At 51.5% G+C, this 22,739-nt stretch overlaps 1 protein-coding gene across 2 annotated transcripts; it reads right to left on the minus strand.

The window, feature by feature from the left end:
* Positions 1-1,478: 1,478 nt before the first annotated feature.
* Positions 1,479-21,201, minus strand: THOC1 (THO complex subunit 1). Of its 2 annotated transcripts, XM_054179688.1 has the most exons (22): positions 21,069-21,201; positions 20,255-20,328; positions 20,089-20,149; positions 19,380-19,446; positions 18,850-18,968; positions 17,522-17,570; positions 16,948-17,043; positions 16,587-16,669; positions 16,060-16,133; positions 15,192-15,300; positions 13,212-13,343; positions 12,162-12,262; positions 11,017-11,083; positions 10,798-10,848; positions 10,179-10,249; positions 9,373-9,396; positions 8,878-8,973; positions 7,398-7,463; positions 6,883-6,966; positions 5,948-6,095; positions 4,538-4,616; positions 1,479-1,912 (listed from the first exon to the last, which is right to left on the minus strand). In XM_054179688.1, the coding sequence occupies exons 1-22, from the start codon at positions 21,114-21,116 to the stop codon at positions 1,617-1,619; spliced, it is 1,995 nt and encodes a 664-aa protein (XP_054035663.1). In that variant the 5' UTR covers positions 21,117-21,201; the 3' UTR covers positions 1,479-1,616. The 2 variants fall into 2 exon arrangements, with proteins under 2 accessions (XP_054035663.1, XP_054035664.1); XM_054179689.1 differs by lacking the exon at positions 9,373-9,396.
* Positions 21,202-22,739: the final 1,538 nt, after the last annotated feature.

Consider the following 22,739-nt stretch of genomic DNA (forward strand, 5'->3'; position numbering starts at 1 on the left):
CCCCAGGGGTCACTATTTTGCCTTCCCAGAGAGTCCTGCCCCCTTCCTGCTGCTCATAGCATGGAGCTGTGTGCAGTCTCTGACAGCTGCACTCAAGTAGTCTCACCAGCACAGGGCACCCTTGACCATGGAGGACACTGAAACTCCAGCAGGACAAGCAGCAGGCTCCATGGTTCTGCAAGCCTGCTGCCCCCAGTTCCAGTGGTGGCCTTTAGGTCCCTCAAACCCTTAGGGCCATAGGATCCTCACAGTCAGGATGTGTGTCCCTAGCTGTCTCCCCTTTCACTCCTGAGGACCAGGGCAGTGCTCAGTTTTGGTGAGGTCACACTTGTCAGATGATGCAGAGAGCAGCTCTGCACCGCTCCATGCACAGGGAGCAAAGGCTGTGCTGCTAAACCAGGCCAAGAGTTCAGGGCCTCTTGCCTTGGACACGAGTACCAAGCTGCTCAAGAACAGACATCACTGCACACAGCTCCTTTCAGTCACCCTGGCTGTGGCTGTCCCTCCTCCCAGCTCTCCCAGGAGCAAGGTGGGAAGCAGCCCACGTTCAGAGCTGGTGCTCAGCCCTGCACCTTGGGTCCCAGGGGGCTCAAGTCCCTTCATCAGTTGAAATGGATTTTTCATGCCAACAGTGGGAGGATCGTTTGTTTTCAACACCTGATCCATACCTCAGCCTCAACTGTTGACTTCCACTGCTGCCCCAAGCATTCAAATTCCTGATACAGCTCAATCCAGAGCTCCAAGCAGGCACCAGGCTCTCATCAACAGCTCTGCAGCCAGGACCCCAGCGCTGTGCCAGCAGCAACCCTCCCCAGCCAGCCACAGGCATGAGCCAGGAACCAGCACAGTAACTGCAGGGAAGAATTCTGTGATACACTCAGCAAGTTGGAGAGGTTCTCTACCAGCCCCCAAGCAGGCTGGCACTGGCTGCACCACCACCAGCACCTCACTTCCTGAGGGAGAACAGCTCCACTCCACAGCTGGCACTCATCCACAGCTCACCACAGAGCAGCTGGGGCACAAACTTTACCTTGGTTTCCCATGGCTCAGGGAGCTCCTGCATGGCCAAACACCCAGTCAGTAATTACTAATCAAACCAAACCCAGCCCCCTGGCTGTGGCCTGCCAAGGGCAGGAGAGCACCAGGTCCTCTGCAGGAGAGCAGGCTGAGCCCATGGGGACTCTTCACTCACCGCCAATGCTGGCACCTGGATCCCCAGCACAGCCCTGCTGTTGTCCTCCAAGCTGAGTCCCCCTCACACAGGGGGGTTTGGATCACCTGTAGCTCCCCCCAGCCCGGTGCCAAGCAGTGACTGAGGCCACAGAGGCCATCAACTGCTCCAGCAGGAGCCAGCTGAGCTCTGAGACCACTGCCTTGCACCTGCACCTGAGGCTGTCCCTCGCTGGGTCAGGCTGACTCAGCCTCTCCTCAGAAACGTTGACCTGAACAGTAGTATTAAAAAGTTTTATTGTTTCCTGAACATAAAATACCTATCAAAAACCTGTTGCCTAGCAACCACAGGGACAATGAACAGCAACACCACTCACCAGCAACACCTGCCAGGAGGGGCAATGAGCAGCCCCCACCAAGCCCCAGGAGCTTCCCTCCCGAGGCTGTCAGCTGCCACCCTCGGTGTCGTTGCTGAGGCTCTCAGCAAGGTCACTGAGCCCAGCTTTGCTCAGGGCCACGAGCAGGTTCTCAGGGGTTGCATGAGTGCCCTCCTGGTCCTGCCAGGCCACCAGCAGCTGCTTGGCTCTCATCTTCATGTCCTCGCTGTCCGACTCGATCTGCCGTATGTCAGCATCCTTCATCTCCAGGTAGGGGGCCAGGGCCTTCCACTGCTCCCCCAGCCTGATGGCAAACGACTCGATCTGCTCCCCAGTCATGGCCTTGTCCCGCTGCACCTCTGGGCCTGGAAGAGAGAAGCCCACAGGGGATGTCTCCAGCTACTGCTTCCCTGCTCTGCCCCACCTCAAACCCATTCATTCACCAGCAGCTGCCTCACACCTGTGCTTGTGAGACCCTGCTCAAGAGCTCCAGGAGCAGAGCCTCACAGAGCCAGGCCCTGCTTGTGCAGAGCAGTGTCCCCTGCTGCCCACGGCAGGCAAAACCTCAGGGTGCAACAGAGACCTGCAAAATGGTTTAGCTTCCTTTGTGCTGAGTCCCTAGAGGCTGCTGGTCCTGTTGGCAGCAGGACTGTGGCCAGGGCAGGAACTTCAGCCAGCAGTGTGCCCAGGTGGCCAAGAAGGCCAAGGGCATCTTGGCCTGCATCAGGAATAGTGTGGCCAGCAGGAGCAGGGAAGTCATTGTGCCCTGTACTCTGCATTGGTTAGGCCACACCTTGAGTCCTGTGTCCAGTTCTGGGACCCTCAGTTTAAGAAGGACATTGAGAGACTTGAAGGTGTCCAGAGAAGGGCAACAAGGCTGGGGAGAGGCCTTGGGCACAGCCCTGTGAGGAGAGGCTGAGGGAGCTGGGGTTGCTTAGCCTGCAGAAGAGGAGGCTCAGGGGAGACCTCATTGCTCTCTACAACTCCCTGAAGGGAGGTTGTAGCCAGGTGGGGGTTGGTCTCTCTAGCAACCAGCACCAGAACAAGAGGACACAGTCTCAAGCTGCACCAGGGGAGGTTTAGGCTGGAGGTGAGGAGAAAGTTCTTCACTGAGAGAGTTGTTGGCCATTGGGATGTGCTGCCTGGGGAGGTGGTGGAGTCCCCATCCCTGGAGGTGTTCCAGAGAGGACTGGATGTGGCACTTGGTGCCATGGTCTAGCCATGAGGTCTGTGGTGACAGGTTGGACTTGGTGATCTTTGAGGTCTCTGCCAACCTTGGTGACACTGTAACTTGAAGGTGCAGTCAGAACCTGAAGGACTTTTCTGTCATCTAAAGGCTCCACAGCAGTGAGCCCTGCAGGGACTGCACACCTAGGGCCCAGGGCTCACCACCTCTGCTTATTTCATACCTTCAAAGGAAAAAACCCACCCCCTGAGTTCCTTCTGCATACCAATGAACCATCTTCTTCCCATCTCCCCCTCATACCCCCTGAGGAGCCAGCTGGCTTGGGGTGGCTGTTTCAGCTCTCTCCAGTGCTCCTCAGCCACACTCCTGTATCTGAGCTGAGCTCACAGTGCTGAAGGGAAAGCAGCAGCTCACAAGCAACCAACCAGCAGAAGCTCTTGGCCTCTTCCCTTATTCCTCAGCAGACCACAGCTCTGCTCTTCCAGACAAGGGCTGGATGTGAACTCAGCTCAGTAAACCCAGGAAGGTTGTGTCAGACAGTGCTGAGGGGAACAGAACTTGCCAGTACTGGCAAGGACTCTATGGAAAAGGGCTGGCTGCTGGATGCAGAAGGGCACAGAAGAGGGACACAGAGGTCCACAGAGGGCTTTCCACTAACAGAAAAATCTTTCTACACAATTGCCAGTGATTTCTGGAGTGTGGCTTCCACAGCCTGCATGCCACAGAATTGTCATGGTTGGAAGGGACCTCAAGGATCACCCAGTTCCAACCCCTGCCATGGGCAGGGACACCTCACACTACAGCAGGTTGCTCACAGCCACATCCAGCCTGGCCTTCAAAACCTCCAGGGATGAGGCTTCCACCACCAGTTCCAGTCTCTCACCACCCTCATGGGGAACAACTTCTTCCTAACATCCAATCTCAATCTCCCCACTTCTAGCTTTGCTCCACTTCCCCCAGACTACCACCCCCTGACATCCTCAAAAGTCCCTCCCCAGCTTTCTTGTTCCCCCCTGCAGATCCTGGAAGGCCACAAGAAGGTCTCCTGGGAGCCTTCTCTTCTCCAGCCTGCACAACCCCAACTCTCTCAGTCTGTCTCCAGACAGAGCAGCTCTAGCCCTCTGTTCATCCTCAGGGCCCTTCTCTGGACACCTTCCAGCACCTCCAGATCCCTCCTGGAACAGAGGCTCCAGAACTGTCCATGCTGGATCCAAGAGCTAACAGCAGGTGCTGTGAGCTGAAGGCCTGGCTGAGCACTGCAGGTGGCAGGAGCACAACACATCAGAGCTGAAGGAGAGGGACACAAGTGGCTGCTGGAGCAGTGGGGTCAGAGCTGACTCTGTCAGGCTGCTCTGCTCATGGAAGCCTTTGCCTTGAAGCTGATTCAGATGCAGAGGAAGCAAAGGCCTCAGAGCTGGAACAGAGTTTCTCAGTGTCCTGTGGCCACCCACCCCAGCAGGGGCTAGAGAGGCATGTGCCCATGGCAGCTAAAGGGCAGAAGGCAGAGCAGGGCAAGGCACAGCTGGGCAGGGCTGGCACCTCAGCTGTAAACGTCCACAGAGCAGCACAGCAAGGGGAAGAGGCTCCCGGTGCAGCTGCCAAGCCAACCTCAACAAACTGCAGGCTTCCAGCACTGCAGGCCTGGGACTGAGGCTGCTCCTGCTGCTCTGTGTCCTGAGCAGGCTGCACTTTGTGCCACAAACGTGCATGCACGTCAGCAGCACTGCAGCAGCCTCAGCAGGAGCTGTGCTCTGCAGCACACACCCAGAGGGAGGCTGAGCAGCTGGGAAGACACAAATCTTACTTTCATTGTTTTCCTTTAGCAAAGCATCATTGTCTTCCTCATCTTCATCCTCGCCTGTTTTTATTTCTTCAGAGGGAGGCTACAAGAGAACAGAACAGCACTGGATGAGTTTTGTTCTTGAAGAGAAGCTTTACAGCTCTGTGAGCCTCTGGAACATGGAATGGAAAACCTGACAGGAGCCCATGTGAGAGCCAGGAATGCCCCAGACAAGGAGGAACAAGGAACAACAGCACAGCAGCAGCAGCAGCACAGAAGCAGCTGCTGCCTTCAGAGGGGCCTCTGATTCTCCCAGCACTGCATGGCCAGCTCCAGTACTGCCAGCCCCCCACGAACCAGCTCTCTACTGGGGAGACCACCACTGAGAACTGTTTAAAAACTCCTCATTAGCTCTGGTCCTCACTGAGGAACTCCTCAAAGCTTTCTGTACTTTCAAACTTCCTGAAGGTGACAAACAGGCAAAGAAAGCTTTCACTGGGAGTTACTGAGCAGCCAAGGTAACAGAAGGCTTCCTTCTTGCCTAGCTTCCACCCTAGGTGCTTGTTTCTTGCCATGCCATTTGGCACGTGGCAGCAGTGCCACCAGGACCACCGCACAAAGGGACAGCTCCCTGCACTGAACAGCTTTGCCCTCCCAGTATTGCTTCTAGGATGGCTGTCAGCACCGAGCTGGCTCTGACAGCTGAACAGACAAGGGCCAGACCCTGCAGCCCTGCCTTCATGCCTCAGTGGCTTCACACTACAGGCAGGGAAGGTCTCCAAGACAAAGGCTGGGTTGGTACCCACAGCAATGACTGGGCCCTGTGCTACCTCCAGGCTTCAGGGAATGCTTCCTTCCCCAGCTGTTAGTTCTCTTGTCCTTGAGTATGAAGTGACCTGCAAGATCCCTCCCTGGCCACAAATGTGTACTGCTCAACATGCAAAGGGTTAATGCCTTAAATGTACACATTCACAAGGTCTCTTTTGTCGTCTTCTCCATTTTAACACTCAGTGAGCTGACAGAAGAGCTCTGGAAAGACTTGGTGCAGTTTCTTTAGCTGCACACCCTGCCCCTTTTCCTGCCACCCCAGCAGATGCTGACACTGATGAACCCTAACACCATTTACAGCTTGACTAGAGGTGATCTGGACTACAATACAGAACCCACATAGCTGGGTACAAAAAGTCCCCTGGTAGCAAGGGGCCTGTCACAGCTGATTGCTGCCAGAAGAGCAGGCAGGGCTCAGCACTGGGTCAGTGTGAGCCAGCTTGCTGTCACTGGGACCTGCACAGCATCAGCTCCATTCTCTGTCATTTTCACACCTTTTTTTCCCTTGCAGGTTTGTGCCCTTGCCCTCCCCCTACAAACAGTCTGCAGACATAAGCAGAAGTGAAACAGAGCCAGCAGTTCCTGTCACAGGCCAACAGTACTCACAGGCAGCTCCTTGGCTAATTTGATGACCATGTTCTCTAGATACTCAGGCAAACTCTTGAACTGTTGGTTTGTTGGCTGGAAGAAGTGGGGACTCCTGCGTGCCAAAAGCCTCAGAGCTCTCCAGCCATAGTTAGAGTTGTTCACAGCCCTAGAAGAAAGCCCAGGCCTGGTTGGTGCTATGGTTTGGGGCTGGTGCTTCAGCCTAGTGTCTTAGTTATAAACAAGAACAGGAACTTTCTGGAAATCATGAGTAAAAGGCAAATAAAACAGGGATTGGATAGGCAAGAGTAACACAGCTGTGTCTGCATCACTCCATTTGTTTCCTGACTAGGACACAGTTTGCTGCACAAACTACTCTGTCTCCTTTCTATGCTTCCCTCTCTCTGGGGCTATTGCTTGCATGGCTTCCTGCCCTACCTCCCTTCTGACCTTCTGCTGGCTGAACTGACTTGTGCTGTGTCTCTGAAGGTACCAGGAAGGGAGGGGGAAGGCTGTTGCTAGCAGTCCCTCTGGACTGCCCAGGGGGTACTTCTGATTGCTGAGTTGTAAATCTATGCAGCCACGTATTTTAAACATATTTTATGTATGTCTTACCACCTCAGAGTTTCATGTCTAGTTCATCTTGTACATACAGCTTCACTGTGACTCCTAGAATCTGAGCTAGCCTGCTGATTTATTCCAGAGGTAACTCTTCAGTTCTGGGGGAGTGAATCTCTGATTGCCTGGAGGAGGGAGCAAATCCCTAACCCCACAACAGTTGGGAACAGTCTGGTATCTGGAACAGCACAGAAAATGATCTGAGGCCTTCACTAGTTCATGGAACTCAGCCATGGGGTTTGCACATCACTGCAGCACCAGCAATGCAGAGAGCAGTTTGTCTTCTCCAACAACCCAAACACGAGCCCCAAGCAGAGCAGAACACAAGCTGGCCTTACTTGTACTTGTTCTCCACCATGTTCTCAGGGTCTGCTTGCTCAATGGCCTCCTCAAAGAACTCCTCCAGCGTGGGCATGTACTCCCTGCAACACCACACCAGCAGCTCAGTACATCACAGCCTCTGGCAGAGCTGGGCTTGGAGCCCTGACACCCATCTCAAGCTTCCCAAAGCAACCCAGTCCAATGCCACAGCTGCAGACAAGCCAGCAGCATTTGCCACACTGCTACAAAGGCCTCTACCACACAGCCACTGCAGTGTGCCCGTGGCCAGCACTGCCCATGGCAGCACTGGAGCCTGCTGCCATACCCACAGCTGGCTCTGGCCTTTAGCTAAGCCATGGAAATTCTGCCAGCACAAACACTACTGAACAAAACTGTAGGGAGACAAAGATCCCAGGGCCAGCTCCCCTGCAGACACCCAGTGGGATGGCACAGAGCAGATCACCTCCCTGCTGCCAGCTAGTGAGCAGAGCATGGGAAGCTGGCTGAGGGCAGTGCTGCACCCCTGACCTACCTGCTCTCAGACTTGCAAGCTTCCATGTTGTCAGGACACAAGTTCCAGAGCCGGGTCAGCTCCTCACTGCAGAGAGAGCATCCACAGAATGGGTTGGGATGGAAGGGACCTCAGAGCTCAGCCAGTTCCAACCCCCTGCCATGGGCAGGGACACCTCCCACCAGCCCAGCTTGCTCAAGGCCTCATCCAGCCTGGCCTGGAACACCTCCAGGGAGGAGGCAGCCACAGCCTCCCTGGGCAACCTGTGCCAGAGTCTCACCAGCCTCACTGCAAACAATTTCTTCCTCATCTCCAGTTTCAGTCTCCTCTCTCCCAGCTCAAAGCCATTGTCCCTCCTCCTGGCACTCCCAGCCCTTGTCACAAGTCCCTCCCCAGCTCTCCTGGAGCCCCTTCAGATACTGCAAGGCTGCTCTAGGCTGCCATGGTCTAGTCATGAGGTCTGTGGTGACAGGTTGGACTTTATGATCTTTGAGGTCTCTTCCAACCTTGGCGATTCTGTGATTGTGTGATTCTCTGAATGTGCTCTGGTGGCCAAGAAGGCCAAGGGAATCCTGGGGTGCATTAGAAGGGCTGTGGTCAATAGGTCAAGAGAAGTTCTCCTCCCCCTCTATTCTGCCCTGCTGAGGCCACATCTGGAATCTTGTGTCCAGCTCTGGGCCTCTCAGGTCAGGAAGGACCTCAGGAACTGCTTGAGAGAGTCCAGCACAGAGCCACAAAGATGCTGAAGGCAGTGGAAGATCTTCCTCATGAGGAGAGCCTGAGGGAGCTGAGGGCTCTGTAGCTTGGAGAGGAGGAGCCTGAGGGTGACCTCCTTGCTGTTGCTAAAGCTGTGCAGGGTGATACCCAGAGGCTGGAGTCAGGCTCTGCTGGGGGATGCCCAATGCCAGCACAAGGGGCAGTGGTGGAAGCTGAGGCAGAGGAAGTGCCATGGAAACAGGAGGAAGCCCTGGAAGAGGCTGCCCAGAAGGGTTGTGGAGTCTCCCTCTCTGGAGATATTCAGACCCCACCTGGATGTGCTCCTGTGTACCCTGCCCTGGGTGACCCTCCTCTGGCAGGGGGCTAGACTGGATGAGCTTTGGAGGTCACTTCCAGCCCCTAACATTCTGTGATACCCTAAAAGACAGCACTTTCCTTGGAGAGAACACAGCAAGGAGAACACTTTGCCCCATGGCAGAGCTACCTGTTAAGCAAAACCTGAAAGGCAGCACAGGTACAGAAAGTGCTCCAGCGAGTACAAATGCTCTGATTTTCAGCCTGTAACTTACAGACTATTTTAAAGGGATCCACAGGAGATGACTAGGAGGAAAAGAAGCCTGCTGCAAGCTTTGCAAGAACTGACAGTTCCAAAGTGAGGCAGTTTGAAAATCACTGACTGAAAAAAACCCAAAAAGATTCAGTGGCAAAAAAACCCCAAAGCAGCAAGTCCCCAGAGCAGAGCAGCTAAACCCCAGGAGCCCTGTAATCACAAAGTGCAACATACTTCCCCATCAGGATTTTCTTGTTTGGTCCTTTCCCTAAGAAGTCTTCTGGAGCTGGCCTCTTCCTGACAGGCCTCATTGGCTTGGAATCTGGAGGTCTAAAGAAAAGGGAAAGAGCTTTTAGTATCAAAGCAGAAATATTTAGAGAGCAAAATGATGCCAGCTTAGCTCACCTGGTGCCAAGTTAAATCATGATGCAAGTACCCAGCAGAACTGGGGTTCCAGGGGTGGGAGGGAGGAGGGGGAAAGAGAGAAGGTAAAGGATAAGGAAAAGGATTTGCCACACACCATCATTAGCTCACTCCAAAGTTTGGGTGTGCCAGAGCCCTGGTGCAGCAAAAGCAGCAGAGGACACTTATGCCAGCAGCACATAACTGGCATCAACCCTGCTGCTGGCTCAGCTGCTCCAGGACTGCAGGTTCTTGCCCCAGGTGCCCCTGATTTCATGGGATCAGAGAAAGGAGATCCCAGACCCCTGAGGTTAGGGTAAGACCTACCCAAGCTGAAACTCTGGATGAGATCTAAAGGAGGAGACAGAACATTTATAAAAGTCATATTTTATGATTTGATTTCCCCACCCCTTGTAACAGGGAGTTCTCTCAGCACAGCCCCCCTCCCTTTCAGCACCCAGATGAGGTCACCTCCCTGGAACAGAGGGACAATGGCCCAGCTGCTCCTCACCACCAAGAGGCTATGCTCTGCTTGCAGGGTAGGTAGGGATGGCAGAGCCATGTCTGACCACCACCTCGAGACAGCCAGGCAGACATAGTCAAAGCTGAACTTTGTCACCAGCTGGTAGCCAACCACAGAGAACCTCTCCACAGCAAAAGCCACCCCAGCATCATTTCCTTTCAGCTCTGTGATTACCACCAACTGGCAGACCTAATAAGGTGGAGAACAAAACTCCAGGTCCCACCAAAGCCATTAGGGCAATCCAGAGCAGGTCATGGAAGTGCCAGGCACTGCCTTCTGCAACCCATGGCCTGCAGAAGGCAGGAGGGCAGGCAGTGTGCTCCAGCCTCCTCAGTCACCAGAGCCTGAGGATGAAGAGAACAAAACCCTGCCAGGAGACAGTGAGGAATGCTCTCTGGAGACCCACTGCCCCACACCCAGCCACCACTCCACCAACACAGGGAATGCTTTGGGCAGAAATCCGGGAGCCTGTGCACACACAGAGGGGACACTCAATGATGCCAGTCTGCACTGTGTGGGAGTTATGACCATTCACACAGCCTGTGGGCGCATCTTGTGGTGCTGAACCACCATTTCCTGCAAGCAGCAGCAGGCTTCCCCCCCCAGTTACCTTTCTTTCACAAAGCTGGGGCAGCCTTCATTTTTCCATGAATTCCAGTTTTCCTCAGTGTTTAGTATATGCTAGAGGAACGGAACATTGCACATGGCTGAGCTCAGAATCACCTTCAGAGCTGACCTCAGAAGTTTTCAGCTGAGCTACTGCAGTTAAAGACAAAGCTTTGTTACTCTGTGTACTTCTGCCACTATCTGGATGTTCATCACCACCACCTTAGACTCCCTCCTGTCTTTGGTACCTGTGGGGAAGGGTTCATTTCTCCTTCCTTAATCAAGAGAACAGATGCAGTCAATGCAAAGGAAAAAAGGAAAGCAAGCTGACTTTTGTCATCCCACTTGCACCTTTTTTCTGTGTCCTTCCTGCAAAGGCTTGGAAACAAATGCAAGGATCATCCTTCCACCCAGCCATGTGTGCCCCGTGTGCACAAGCACAGCTAAATCCATGTTCCCATTGATGAAAACCTGGGGCAGATGTGACTGCAAACCAACAAGGTGTTGAGAGGGCTTTTTACAGAGCAAGAAAGGTTCTCTCAGCTCCTCTCTCTCAAGCTCCTATAGGCTACTTTGAATTAAGGCTCTGTGCACTTTCATCAGACAGGCACCAAAGTACTTACCTCAACCATTTTTGAGAATCTCTCCCCATCTGGAGGATTTTCTGACAGAAGCTGTGATTGGAAGGAAAACAAACAAACAAACTTAACTTTTTTGCACTGTATTTGTAGCAGAATATGTAGGAAAAAGTCCCAAGGGACATGGTGGTTACTGCTTCCGAGGTCATTGGTACAATATGCCATGGAAAGTATTTTTCCACCTGATTTTTATACTGTACCCACCTGGTACACTGCTTTTGTAGTGTCCTCAATCCACAGGGACTGCTCATCTGTCAGAACATAGTTGGAACTGCAAATGAAAACCAGGCAGACAACTGAAGTGTTGTTGAATCAGCTCTTTTGGTGTCCATTTGAAGGGTTTCCTACAGGTGCAACCAGTGCTGGGGACTATTCCACTACAAACTGTCTGAGGACTGTTACTGAGACCAATGCAAGCTGCCTGTGGACGTGGCATCCCTTTGAATCTGTACTATCTGTACTGACTCTGTGATGGAGAGAGGCTGCTTGCAAAGGCCTGCAGGGACAGGAATCTGAACCAAGTACTTGGGAGTATGCTCTGGCCTCATGGACTGACTGCAGTTTGTAGGATGTGCTTGTGGATTGTGTTTGCCCAGGGTTTAGCTCCATCCAGGGGGATGCCCATGTGTGTGCTTCAGGGTCACAGCAAGTGGGCACAGTGAAGCTTTAGTGGCCTCTCCTCCTCCAAGACCTCTGCTTTCCTCTGGTAAAACAGCTTGAGCCACATCCTGTATTTAACAATCCAAGGCTCTGGTGGGGCCACACCTAGAACATTGTGTCCAGTTCTGGGCTCCCCAGTTCAGGAGGGACAGGGATCTGTTGAAGAGAGTCCAAGGGAGGGCTCCAAGGATGCTGAAGGGACTGCAGCACTGCCTGGGGAGGAGAGGCTGAGAGCCCTGGGGCTGTTCAGTCTGGAGAGAAGACGGTAATGTCTGTAAATATCTCAGGGCTAGGGGCCAAGAGGGAGAGGACAGGGACAGGCTCTGCTCAGTTGCACCCTGGGACAGGACAAGGGGCAATGGATGGAAATGAGATTCCACCTCAACATGAGGAGGAACTTCTTCACTGTGAAGGTCACAGAGCACTGGAGCAGGCTGCCCAGAGGGGCTGTGGTGTCTCCTCTGGAGACCTTCAAGACCCATTTGGATGTGTTCCTGTGTGACCTGTGCTGGATTCTATGGTCCTGCTCTGGCAGGGGGTTGGACTCAACGATCTTCAGACCCCTGACATCCTGTGAGCCTGCAGTTTCACAAGGCCCTTACAATAGGTAGCCATAAACTCTTTTAAAATAGTCTGATCTCTAAGCTCTTAGCTCCTCATCCCCAAACCACAAACCATGTGCACATTACCTTTTAAACTTGACCTGTCCCTTCAGGTACTGGAAGAGTATCAGGTACTGCAGCAGGATGTGGCGGCGGAAGTTGCTGTCGCTCAGCTGCAGGTCCATCAGCTACACAGCAATGAGGAACCACACAAGTAAGGAGACTGAACAGGCCTGAGTACAAACATCCAGCAAATGCTTTCAGACACTGCATGGAGACTGCTCTGACTCTGCAGAAGCTCTGTTCTGGGTCACCTGTATTTTCAGGACAGGGTCTCACAAGGAGCTGTCACCTAGCACCACTTAGGAAAGAGGACCCAAAATTCCTAATGAAACCCAAGCTTGACAAAGTGCCCCTGGAGGTTGTTTAGCTAGTTTCATACTGCTGGAGTTAACATCCAAGTGAAAAGGAATTTGGGAAAACATTCAAATATCTCAGTAGCTGAGGGGCAGCTTCTCCTGTGAGCTACTGGCTCCAGGGTCCAGATTCAGCTCTCATCAACACTTGCACAGTGAAACTCTGCTTGGTTTCTACCTCCTGTCTCAGGAAGAGCAAACTCAGGCTGCACTGAGACTTGCTTCTGTCATCTACTACTGCACCTGGAAGTTAAAGATACTTACAATTCCAAAATGAAGATTTAGGATTAAATTCAATACTGTTGTATTTTTGACTTCAATATGAACAGAATTCAACACTCTCAAGACCTCTCACAAAAACATTTTTGAAGACTACTGTGAGGCAAAAAACCACCACAGAACCAAACAGATCTTTAAATACTTACTCTTCTAATTTCCCTTCCTAAATGTAACAACACAAATCACTCCACACTCTTATTTCAGAAACACTAATCAGCAATTAAGAGAGAAAAAAGCCCAGAGTAAGAATGGAATGAATCCATCTCAATACAGGGAGCAAAGTAACAGAGCCCCCAGAGCAACTGTGCAGTCTGTGTGTGGAGACACTCCAGACCCAGCTGAAGACAGCACTGATGCCTGCTCTAGCTAAGATCCCTGAGCAGGGTTGAACTAGACACAGGATCTCAAGGAGCCTGTGAGTGAGTGAGGAGCAGGCACCTACCTTCTCACTGGTGAGGAACTTTGCAAAGTACACATGCTCCCCTCCTGTCTTGAGCTCCTCCAGCTTCTTCCGGGACGCCTGAGTGTCGTCCAGCTTGTAGCTCTTGAACACCGCCAGAACCTCTTCAGAGTACTGGAGCCGGAGTGTGAAACACAAACCCCGCAGTCAGACCACACCAGGCAGTGCCCAGCAAGCAGAACAACTGTGCTGGCCTGCACCCATCCTGGGCAGGGTCTGCGAGAGGGCTGCTGCCCCAGGCCACAACAGAAACCTGGTCCAGGTGAACAGAGAGGGACTCGGTTTCCCCCTCCCAGGAGGAGGGGTCCCCCGGGTCAGAGGGGGTCTATTCCACTCCCCCTTTCTGTCCAGCAAGCCTATAAACAGGAGGACACTGCTGCCCTTTCCCCTCTGTGCTCTGCCTTGCCTGCTGGAGAGGAGCACAGCCACAGCCTCCGGAGTCCTCCACGTGGCCAGGCCTGGCCTCTCCCTGCGGCATCCAAGTGTCTCTGAAGGGCTGAGATCCACACACAGCCAGGGAAATACAAGGCCAGCCAGGCTCGGGTTAGTATGTTTCCCTGTTTAGCCTTATCCTTCCCTATTTAGCCTTATCCTTATCAGGGAAAAGGAGTGGGGAGCAGGGTAGGAATTCTCAGTTTGCCACTATCTGAGCTCTTAGGCTCCAGTTAAGGCTCAAACCACTACAAGAACTCAAACAGCGGTACCAGCCAGCCAAACTGACGCCCCTGCTGCCAGCACGCTGGGCTGCTTTCCTGAACACCACCAGTGTCTAGCAGGTCAGAGCATCTCACTGTTGTGCCAAGAAAAGCCATGGCCTGGGCTGTGAGCAGGGCACAACTGCTTCACTCTTTGCCACTGTGGTAGTTTTAGGCTATGCAAATTTTTCACAGAGCCTGAACAGAAAGTAGTAAAATGTAAACAAATCACTAGTGGGTGTGAAAAGGAAAATAATGATAGCTCTGAACAACCCCACTGGAGAGACAACAGACTTGAGCTAGTCATGGGGACAATTCCTCTTCTCACCTTCCTGGGCTGGCAGATACTAACTTGCCTCTGCTTGACCTTGGATGCTCTGCTGTTGTTGTGACTGGGATTAACTTCTCTACTTCTCTCTCTTGTCCCTTTTGTACAGGGGATAAAGGGGAGGCAGAGAGGGAGAAGCTGGTAGCTTCCCCTGGGCCTTGGCCAGGGGGTCCTTGTGTTTATTAATTGTACATACCTGTAAATATAGTAAATATTGTATATTTGTACATATCAATTGCATTTCATTGTAGACTGTAGTTTGCTTGTAAATACAGCTTCCATTTGCTTCCAGCTGAGCTCTCTGGCACATTTAATGCTGGGGGGGAATTTCCAGCCCACCACAGGCACTTATGAAGAAAAGCATTCCAGATGGTGCCAGTGCTACATTCAAACTCCAGTTTAGTTGTTCACAACATACAGAAAAGCAGGCACATAAGCCAGAGTTCAATCTCCAGGGCAGCTCTTAAATTCCATGTAGGGCCTTAAAGTTGCAAGGAGGAAAACTCCCAAATGTCATCTGCAAGCCTGGCCTTGCTCAGCTTCCTTTTGCCTTCTTTTTTTGGTGAGTTGTTTTTTGACAGCTGAGAATGCAGACCTCATCACTGGTTTCTACTAGAGTATCTGAGCAAATGTGACCTCTCAGGGGTCTTTTCCAACCTGAATGATTCTGTGAATTTATGTGCTGGGGTTTGCACAGAAGAACTTCTGACACTGCTGCGAGATCTGAAGCCTTTCTGTTCCTCACCTGCACAAGTTTTCTGAGGGGACTTACTGCACACCTCAACATGCCAGGGGTGCTTCAGAAAACAGTGCAGTGAATTTCCTCCTGCACAATGATTGTTTTTGCTGGCATTAATGTTGAAACTGTGCCACAGCCATGCAGTCACTCTCCCTGTAATGGTTATTTTCATAATAGTTGAAAGCATGAACTCTGATTACCTTGAGAAAAGTTTTCCATGACACCTTCTCATAGCACTGCACAGGGTTCCTGAAATAGTCTTGAAGGGACCAGAATTTTCTATACAGGTTATAATCGATGGGAATGGAGCTGAGGGGGAAAACAAACCAGCAACCCCATCAACAACCAACCAACCCACCCACCCCTCCCATCAACAACCCACCCAACCAGCAACCCAATCAACAACCAACCCACCCAACCAGCAATCCAACCCGCAACCCAACCCGCAACCCGATCAACAGGCAACCCAATCAACAACCCACCCAACAGGCAACCCAATCAACCACCAACCCAATCAACAAAAAACCAACCCAACCAGCAACCCAATCAACAACCCAACCAGCAACCCAACTCAGCCTGCAAACCAAACCACCCTCGAGACACTCAACTGGAGTCCACTTGGCACTGTGCAACCCCAGCAAACACTATTCATGCTGTAAGTCAATGAGCCAAGAGTGACCCCTTACAGAGCAAGCTGTCCTTCAGTTTGCTCCTAAAAGAGTTTCCCACCCAGTCTGCTGTTACTTTCTCATCACGAAAGCAAAAACAGTAAGAGAAAGGGATCTTAGGAGTTTTACACTCAAGGAATGAAGAGGAGCATAGCTTTGTCTCCACAAGGCTGAGTCACGGGCTGCAGCCTCTGAGCCCCTGCTCCAAATGATCTGTAGATTTCTTTCTCTTCCAGGCAACTCAAAGTGATTAAGACATTGCCAGGTTGCATCTGATCTTCAATGAGCAGTAAATAAGTAGAATTCAGAGTACAAAACATGAGGCTGTTTTCCAATCAGCTTGCTTTGTGCTTTCACTTGATCAAGTTTTACTCCAACTTTAAAACCGCTTTAAACTTACCAACTTGTTGGTGCTTCATCATCTCCCATTTCACCTTCTTCTACATCCATTCCTTCTTCCCTCTCCTCAGTGTGCTAATGGGAAAAAAATCATTTAGAACTTACACAAATGCCACTGCAATTTGCATTCAACTTCCAGAGTGCTCTCTATTTTAAAGATTCTATTACACTTTACATCAGAAAGCTTCAGCTGGGAATTCAAAGGTCTGTGAAGCAAAATGTACACTGAATTCCTGTCCTAAACCCTGTGCAGTGGTAGCTGGGGGCACAGCTCTACCCTCTGTGCACTGTGGGGAAAACCTTAGTGCAGGAAGTGGCACTGTTTATCCCTTACAATCAAATCAACTCTTTACCCCTCCAAGCCTGCAAGGTTTTGCATTGCAGGCAACCTGCCTAGCTCCACAATCAGCAGCTCGGCCTGGGAGAAGGACAAGTGAATGATGAGCACACAGCTCTGGATAGCAAGCAGCAGCACACTGCTGTGCAAACTCTCACACATTTACTGCAGAACAACAGAGGGATTTTCACCTTCTGTCCCAAAGTGCTCTCATGCTCATTGGTGTTGAACACAGTGACGTTTTCCAGGTTGAACTGACTCTGCAAGTTAAGCCCTGTGAAAAACAAGGGTGAGTCTCAGAAGCTGTGAAGCTCATTCAGTCGGTTGGTCAAGAGATGCTGCAGTCAGCTCTCACAAACAGCATTCAGAACTGGAGTTTGGAATCACAACAAGTCAAAGCCACTTAGAACATCAAGGGCAGAGACAAGAACAAACATACAGCTGCAAAGAGCTTTTCTCCAGCTGGATGGTCTGCAGCCCTCACAAAGTGGAGACGTGCAGCAGATTTAGTCTTTGTCAGAGCTGAAGTGTGATGAAACACAAAGATCTCACCTGACTTCTCTGAAAGAGGAAACAACCTAGCCAAGAACAGCTGGATTCTTCCACAGAAGACTGTGTTTTGTGACTTAGACAATCTTCTAAGTAGATCTAAACATTGCAAGGGATGAAGAATATTAGTATTAGTATTTGCCCCTCTTTCAGTTTCTCATGTACTACAGTTCAAGACTGGCCAATGACATGCCCTACACAGCCAAGGAAGGGAAGCAAAGCTTTGTGAACTTACACAGTAACAACTTCCTCAGCTCAGACCTATCTGTTTTTCACATGCGTTCTACCAGTACTCCTAACACCCTCAACAGCAATAAAAAGTTCCAGTGAGTCCCACTCAAGCACAGCCTCTGCTATCAGCCTTGACATTGCCAAGGATGTTTTCCTACTATCATCTTCACCAATGAAGAGATTTCCCTACAGGCAGAATGACTTTTATATTAATCATGAGTATCTGGTAAGAGAAATGATCTCAGGGAGCACATCTGAATGTAAATCAAATCACTAAACTTACTTTCAGGTGCTGAGATAAGGAGTTCCTGAATTCCCCCCCACCCCCTGCAGAACTGCAACTCACCATTGCACATCCGCAGCAAGTAATTTTTCCCTGCAGAGTAGAAGGTGTTCTGCAACAGAACAAAGGGAGCAAGAGATCACAAAACCTTCTTGAGCAGACAAATTCCATCACAATTAGTTAAGTATGAGCCATTCCTGTTAATTCCAAATTTGAGTCTTCCCTTACACCAGGGGCAGGTTTCAGGCAGCACAAACCCAGCAGTCCCAAGGACTCCAAGAAGCACAAACCACAACATCCAAGTTCAGCCATGCTGCAACCAACTGTAAGGGCAGCAACCTTTGGCCCATCGGTTTTGGTTTGTTTTTCTGACACTAGCTGCTTTTATTGTTCCCTCCATTATTTATACACATCAACAGAAGAGCAAGACACAAGAGATTTAGAGCATTCACAGTGAGTTGGCAGCAAGGGAAATCAGTTTAGAAGACTGAAACAGAACAGCCTGAACAATGCCTGTGGGAGGCAGTTCTCCTTAGGACATCCAGGTAAGGAAGAGAGAAACTGGAATGCTTTCCAGGTGTCACCTATAGAGTTGCTGGCACTAGCACCAAGGAGCACACCAAGGACACTGAGATCCAAGATTTCTTGGAGTAAAATGCTGGCAGGTCAGTACTTTTGCCAAAGGCCCTGAACTGCCTCTTTAACTAACAGCCCCTGCAGCACAGGAGGCTCAGCGTGCCACAGCATCTCTCCTGCTGCAGCCCCATGGCACAGCAAAAGCACAAACCCCTCACAGCAGCTGTGAAACGCAGACCATTCCTCAGGAGCACGAATCACAGAGTCACAGAATGGTAGGGGTTGGGAGGGACCTCAAAAAGACAATCAAGGTCAACCCCCCTGCCAGAGCAGGGTCACCCAGGGCAGGTCACACCGGAACACGTCCAGGTGCACGTTCACTGTCTCCTGAGAAGGAGACTCCACAACCTCTCTGGGCAGCCTGCTCCAGGGCTCAGCACCCTCACAGTGACAAAGTTTTTGCTTTTATTCAAGTGGAATATTTGGGGGTAACAAATCCATCATTGCAACAGTCATGTAATGGAAGGCTCATTGAGAAAGTGACCAAGACTTCTTCCCCTGCCAAGAGAGAGGCCACTCACACAGACTGCACAGCAGCAGTTAGGTTACTGGCTTCTAGAGATGACAAACACTGTACCCTACAGAAAAAGGAGTTGGAAATAAAGCAATCAAAATTATTTCATTTCCTGGCCTCTGCTGCCCAGGTATTCCCAAACTGGAAGGTGCTCAATGCTACTATTTTAACACAGACCCAAAGACAGTTAATGGCATAGAGCCTTTAGCTCCCCTCTCTCACCCCTGCCAGCAACACTTACTGATTTCCAGGTAGCAACATTTTTCTCCACAAAGGTGAAAATTTTGTCACACTGATCCAAAGGCAGGCAATCCAGAACATCCCCCAGAAGCACAAAAGGGGTTGATGCAGTGCAGATGCCTGTGAGGAACAGGGAATATTTCATTCAGCAAATGTGAACTGAAATGCAGTGAAGGAGCATGGCAGCTAAGGGAGATGATGTTAAAGAAAAAAATTCTCCTGGGTTCCTGCAAATCCTAACAAAAGCTTGGGCAAAGGTGCCAGCTTTCATTAAAGCCACTTCTAAATGCACACACATGCAGGGGAGTTTTACAAGAGCTTTGCACTACCATAAAACACAGATTCCAACACAGAGGCTCTGCATGACTGAATTTCACTACACTATGCTCCATTGCTGAACCAGACTGAACAGCCCTTACCATAAGGGCCACACATTGCCAGAGCTAACCACTGCAGAGGACTTACAAAACTCAAGGTTTTAATATCCCCATAAATGGTCTCTGCCAATAGATTTGAGAGGAAGTTGCTCACCTTCTGTGACTCCAGTAATAGCAAGAGAAATAATTGCCAGGAGATTTTCACACGGAGCTTTGTTTATCTAAACAAACCACACAGAGTTAATCTTCTCTGTTCTGACCTAAACAGGTCTAACAACACTAACATTCTTGGTTCCAAGCAGGCATATTTAAAACAAATACTTACATTCAATTGTCCAGAACTTCAACCAACCTTATTAAACTGAACTGCCAGTGAACTATGGGAAGGTTTCCCTGACTGCCCAATGTTTCCTGACTGCTTCAGCCAGTACCAAAGTTATCTACTTCTGAAAATTAGTATCCCACACTCCCTACATTCTTTGATTAATCATCTTTTCCAGCTGGCAGGTAGGTCTATTAGATGCTAGCACCAGACAACCCACTCCACCCCACTCTTACAGTTGTGGAACAATGGACATTTATGAACTTGACTTTGAAGATGCAGCAGCTTTTCCTAAGCATTACAAAGAACTGCTGGCAAAGGCTAAGCCAAAAGCTCTCACTGCAGTGTGGTACCTGCAAGATGCTGCCACTCTGCCCTAATTACTACTTATCTGTATTCAGTCTTACATAGATAACTGTTGGACAATTCATGTTTCTAATAAACAGGATTTCCTCATACTAAAGCAAGTTGCTGTTAAATTATCTTGTAAATAGAAATTTGAGCTTCAACAAGAGATAAGCTGCAGCTTTAAAATACTTACTATTTCTTCCTCTAAAATGACTCTAAAAGCTTGATCCAAGGTGCACTTCTTCTCATTTTCACTGCCAATGCAAACATTCCAGGTTCAGTTAGTAGCAACTATTAGACACAAGATTGCCAAACATTATCAGAGAGGCACCTTTGAGAACCAAACAACTTTCACGTACCTCCCAGGAGTCTGGTTAAATGCATTCAACAACGGCTTGATACTTTTGTGAGTCAGAGCATCTCTGGTGGACGTCTACCAAAATGTACAGAAGAGTTAAAACTGCAGCACAGAAGCCAAAGGATGCCCTCCCACCTCCATCTGACTGCAGACACAAGTATTAAGGAATCTATTTGCTACACAACACGTGGCAAATCTTGCCTTCCAGATCAAGAGAACTTTGTAACAAGTGAGGCAAATGTTAAGTGCCTAGCTAACCAGGCATGTGAGCATCACCCCCCAAACCTATGCTAACGGCAGGGTGAAAATCCCACTTCTCAGTGAGCCCCAGAGGAAGATGCTGCTGTGGCCAACGCTCTCAAGCCCCACACATGAAACTTCACCTGCCTGCCAGGCAGGTCATGGTGGCTTGAGACGTGCCTGCTGCTAGCAAGATACAGCACTGTAAAAGCACAGCTCAGCAGCGGCGCAGGCAGCAGCGCAGCAGGGGCGGATGCTCTGCCGTGGGGGTTCCGCCACAATGCAACTTAACTTCCAATTATTTTGTATTTTTAACTAAACAGCAGATGCTCCCTCGGCGGGCTGCACCGAGCTGCTGCGAAGCCCTGTCCCGACACTCATCCCAGCTGCGCCGAACTCTCGTCGCAGTGAGCTCCGGCCCCGCTCCCAGCACAGCGCCGGCCGGGCCTGCGGGCCCGGGACCGGCAGAGGCGGCGCGGCACGGCACGGCCGCTCCGGCGGGAGCAGCGGAGCCCGCCAGGTGCCCCTGCAAGCGGCAGCGAGAGACAGCAGCCTCCACCCCCGCCCCGGCTCACCGTGAAGCGGAGCCGCGCCTCGGGCAGGCTGAAGAGCGGCGGCGACATAGCTGCAGCCGAACAAGGCTCCGCGGCGCCGGCCGATGACGCTCGGCGCTCCCAGCGGCACCGCGGCTGTCCCGGAGACCGCCCCGCAAACGGACCGCCCCGCAGACAGACGGCCGGGGCCGGCCGGATGCTCGCTCCCGCGGCTGTTCCGGGGCCGGCCGGATGCTCGCTCCCGCGGCTGTTCCGGGGCCGGCCGGATGCTCGCTCCCGCGGGCTGTTCCGGGGCCGGCCGGATGCTCGCTCCCGCGGCTGTTCCGGGGCCGGCCGGATGCTCGCAGCACAGGGTTAGGGTCGTGGGATTGCTCCGGTTGCTAAACGCTTCCAAGGTCGCCGGCTGCGGCCGCCTGCCCCGCCGTGTCCAGTACGCCGTGCCCCGGTTGCCATGGCCACACGTTTCTGGAACACCTCCAGGGACGGTGACTGCACCACCAGGCAGGAGGAGAGGAGGGGATGGAAACAGGTCCCTGCTGCAGCTCAGTTGCCTTCCGGCCTACCTTGCCGTCCCAGGGTGATTGTTTTGTACACTGAGGGTAGCAAAACCCTGGCCCAGGTTGCCGAGAGAGGTTGGAGATGCCCTGTCTGGAACCACCGCGGGCAGGGCTGGATGGAGCTCTGAGCAGCCTGCGCTGGGCAAAATGTCCCTGCTCACCTCAGGGCACGTTGGACCAAACTACTCCGGAATTCTATGATCCTGTGATCATGAAAAGCGTCTTGGGGCTGGAAACACTTCTGTATTTCCTGAGCTGAGAAAATCAAGCACGATGTTATGATGGATTTAAATCTGAAAAGTTTTGCTTCTTTACGTTTGGGGCTTTTTTGTTTTTAATAGGCCACCCAACCCTGTCTCCTCCTTCTTGTCCTTCAATTCAATTCCCCCCGCCCCCCAACAAAAAAATCCCTTGAAGTAAGGAAAGCCCCCCTCAAGTCCACTCTGCTGAGACCCCACCTGGATCCAGTTCTGGAGCCTCTGTGCCAGGAAGGATCTGGAGGTGCTGGAAGGTGTCCAGAGAAGGGCCACGAGGAGGAGCAGAGGGCTGGAGCTGCTCTGCTCTGGAGACAGCCTGAGAGAGTTGGGGTTGTGCAGGCTGGAGAGGAGAAGGCTCCCAGGAGACCTTCTTGTGGCCTTCCAGTATCTGAAAGGGGCTACAAGACAGCTGGGGAGGGACTTTTGAGGGTGTCAGGGGGTGATATGACTGGGGGGGATGGAGCAAAAGTAGAAATGGGGAGATTGAGATTGGATGTTAGTGTGAGAAATGAGCTCACTGCTAAATTTTAAGTAGAATAGAATAGAATAGACCAGGTTGGACGAGACCTTCAAGATCATCAAGTCCAACCTATCACCCAACACCACCTAATCAACTAAACCATTCAACCAGGCACCCTATTAAGTCTCCTCCTGAACACCTCCAATGATGGTGACTCCACCACCTCCCTGGGCAGCACATTCCAATGGCCAATCACTCTCTCTGTGTAGAACGTCTTCCTAACATCCAGTCTGAACCTCCCCTGGCACAGCTTGAGACTCTGTCCTCTTGTTCTGGTGCTGGGTGCCTGGGAGAAGAGGCCAACCCCCATCTGGCTACAACCTCCCTTCAGGGAGTTGGAGAGAGCAATAGGGTCTCC

This window comes from Dryobates pubescens, chromosome 3 (assembly GCF_014839835.1).
Source record: "Dryobates pubescens isolate bDryPub1 chromosome 3, bDryPub1.pri, whole genome shotgun sequence".
In the NCBI taxonomy this organism is placed as follows: domain Eukaryota; kingdom Metazoa; phylum Chordata; class Aves; order Piciformes; family Picidae; genus Dryobates; species Dryobates pubescens.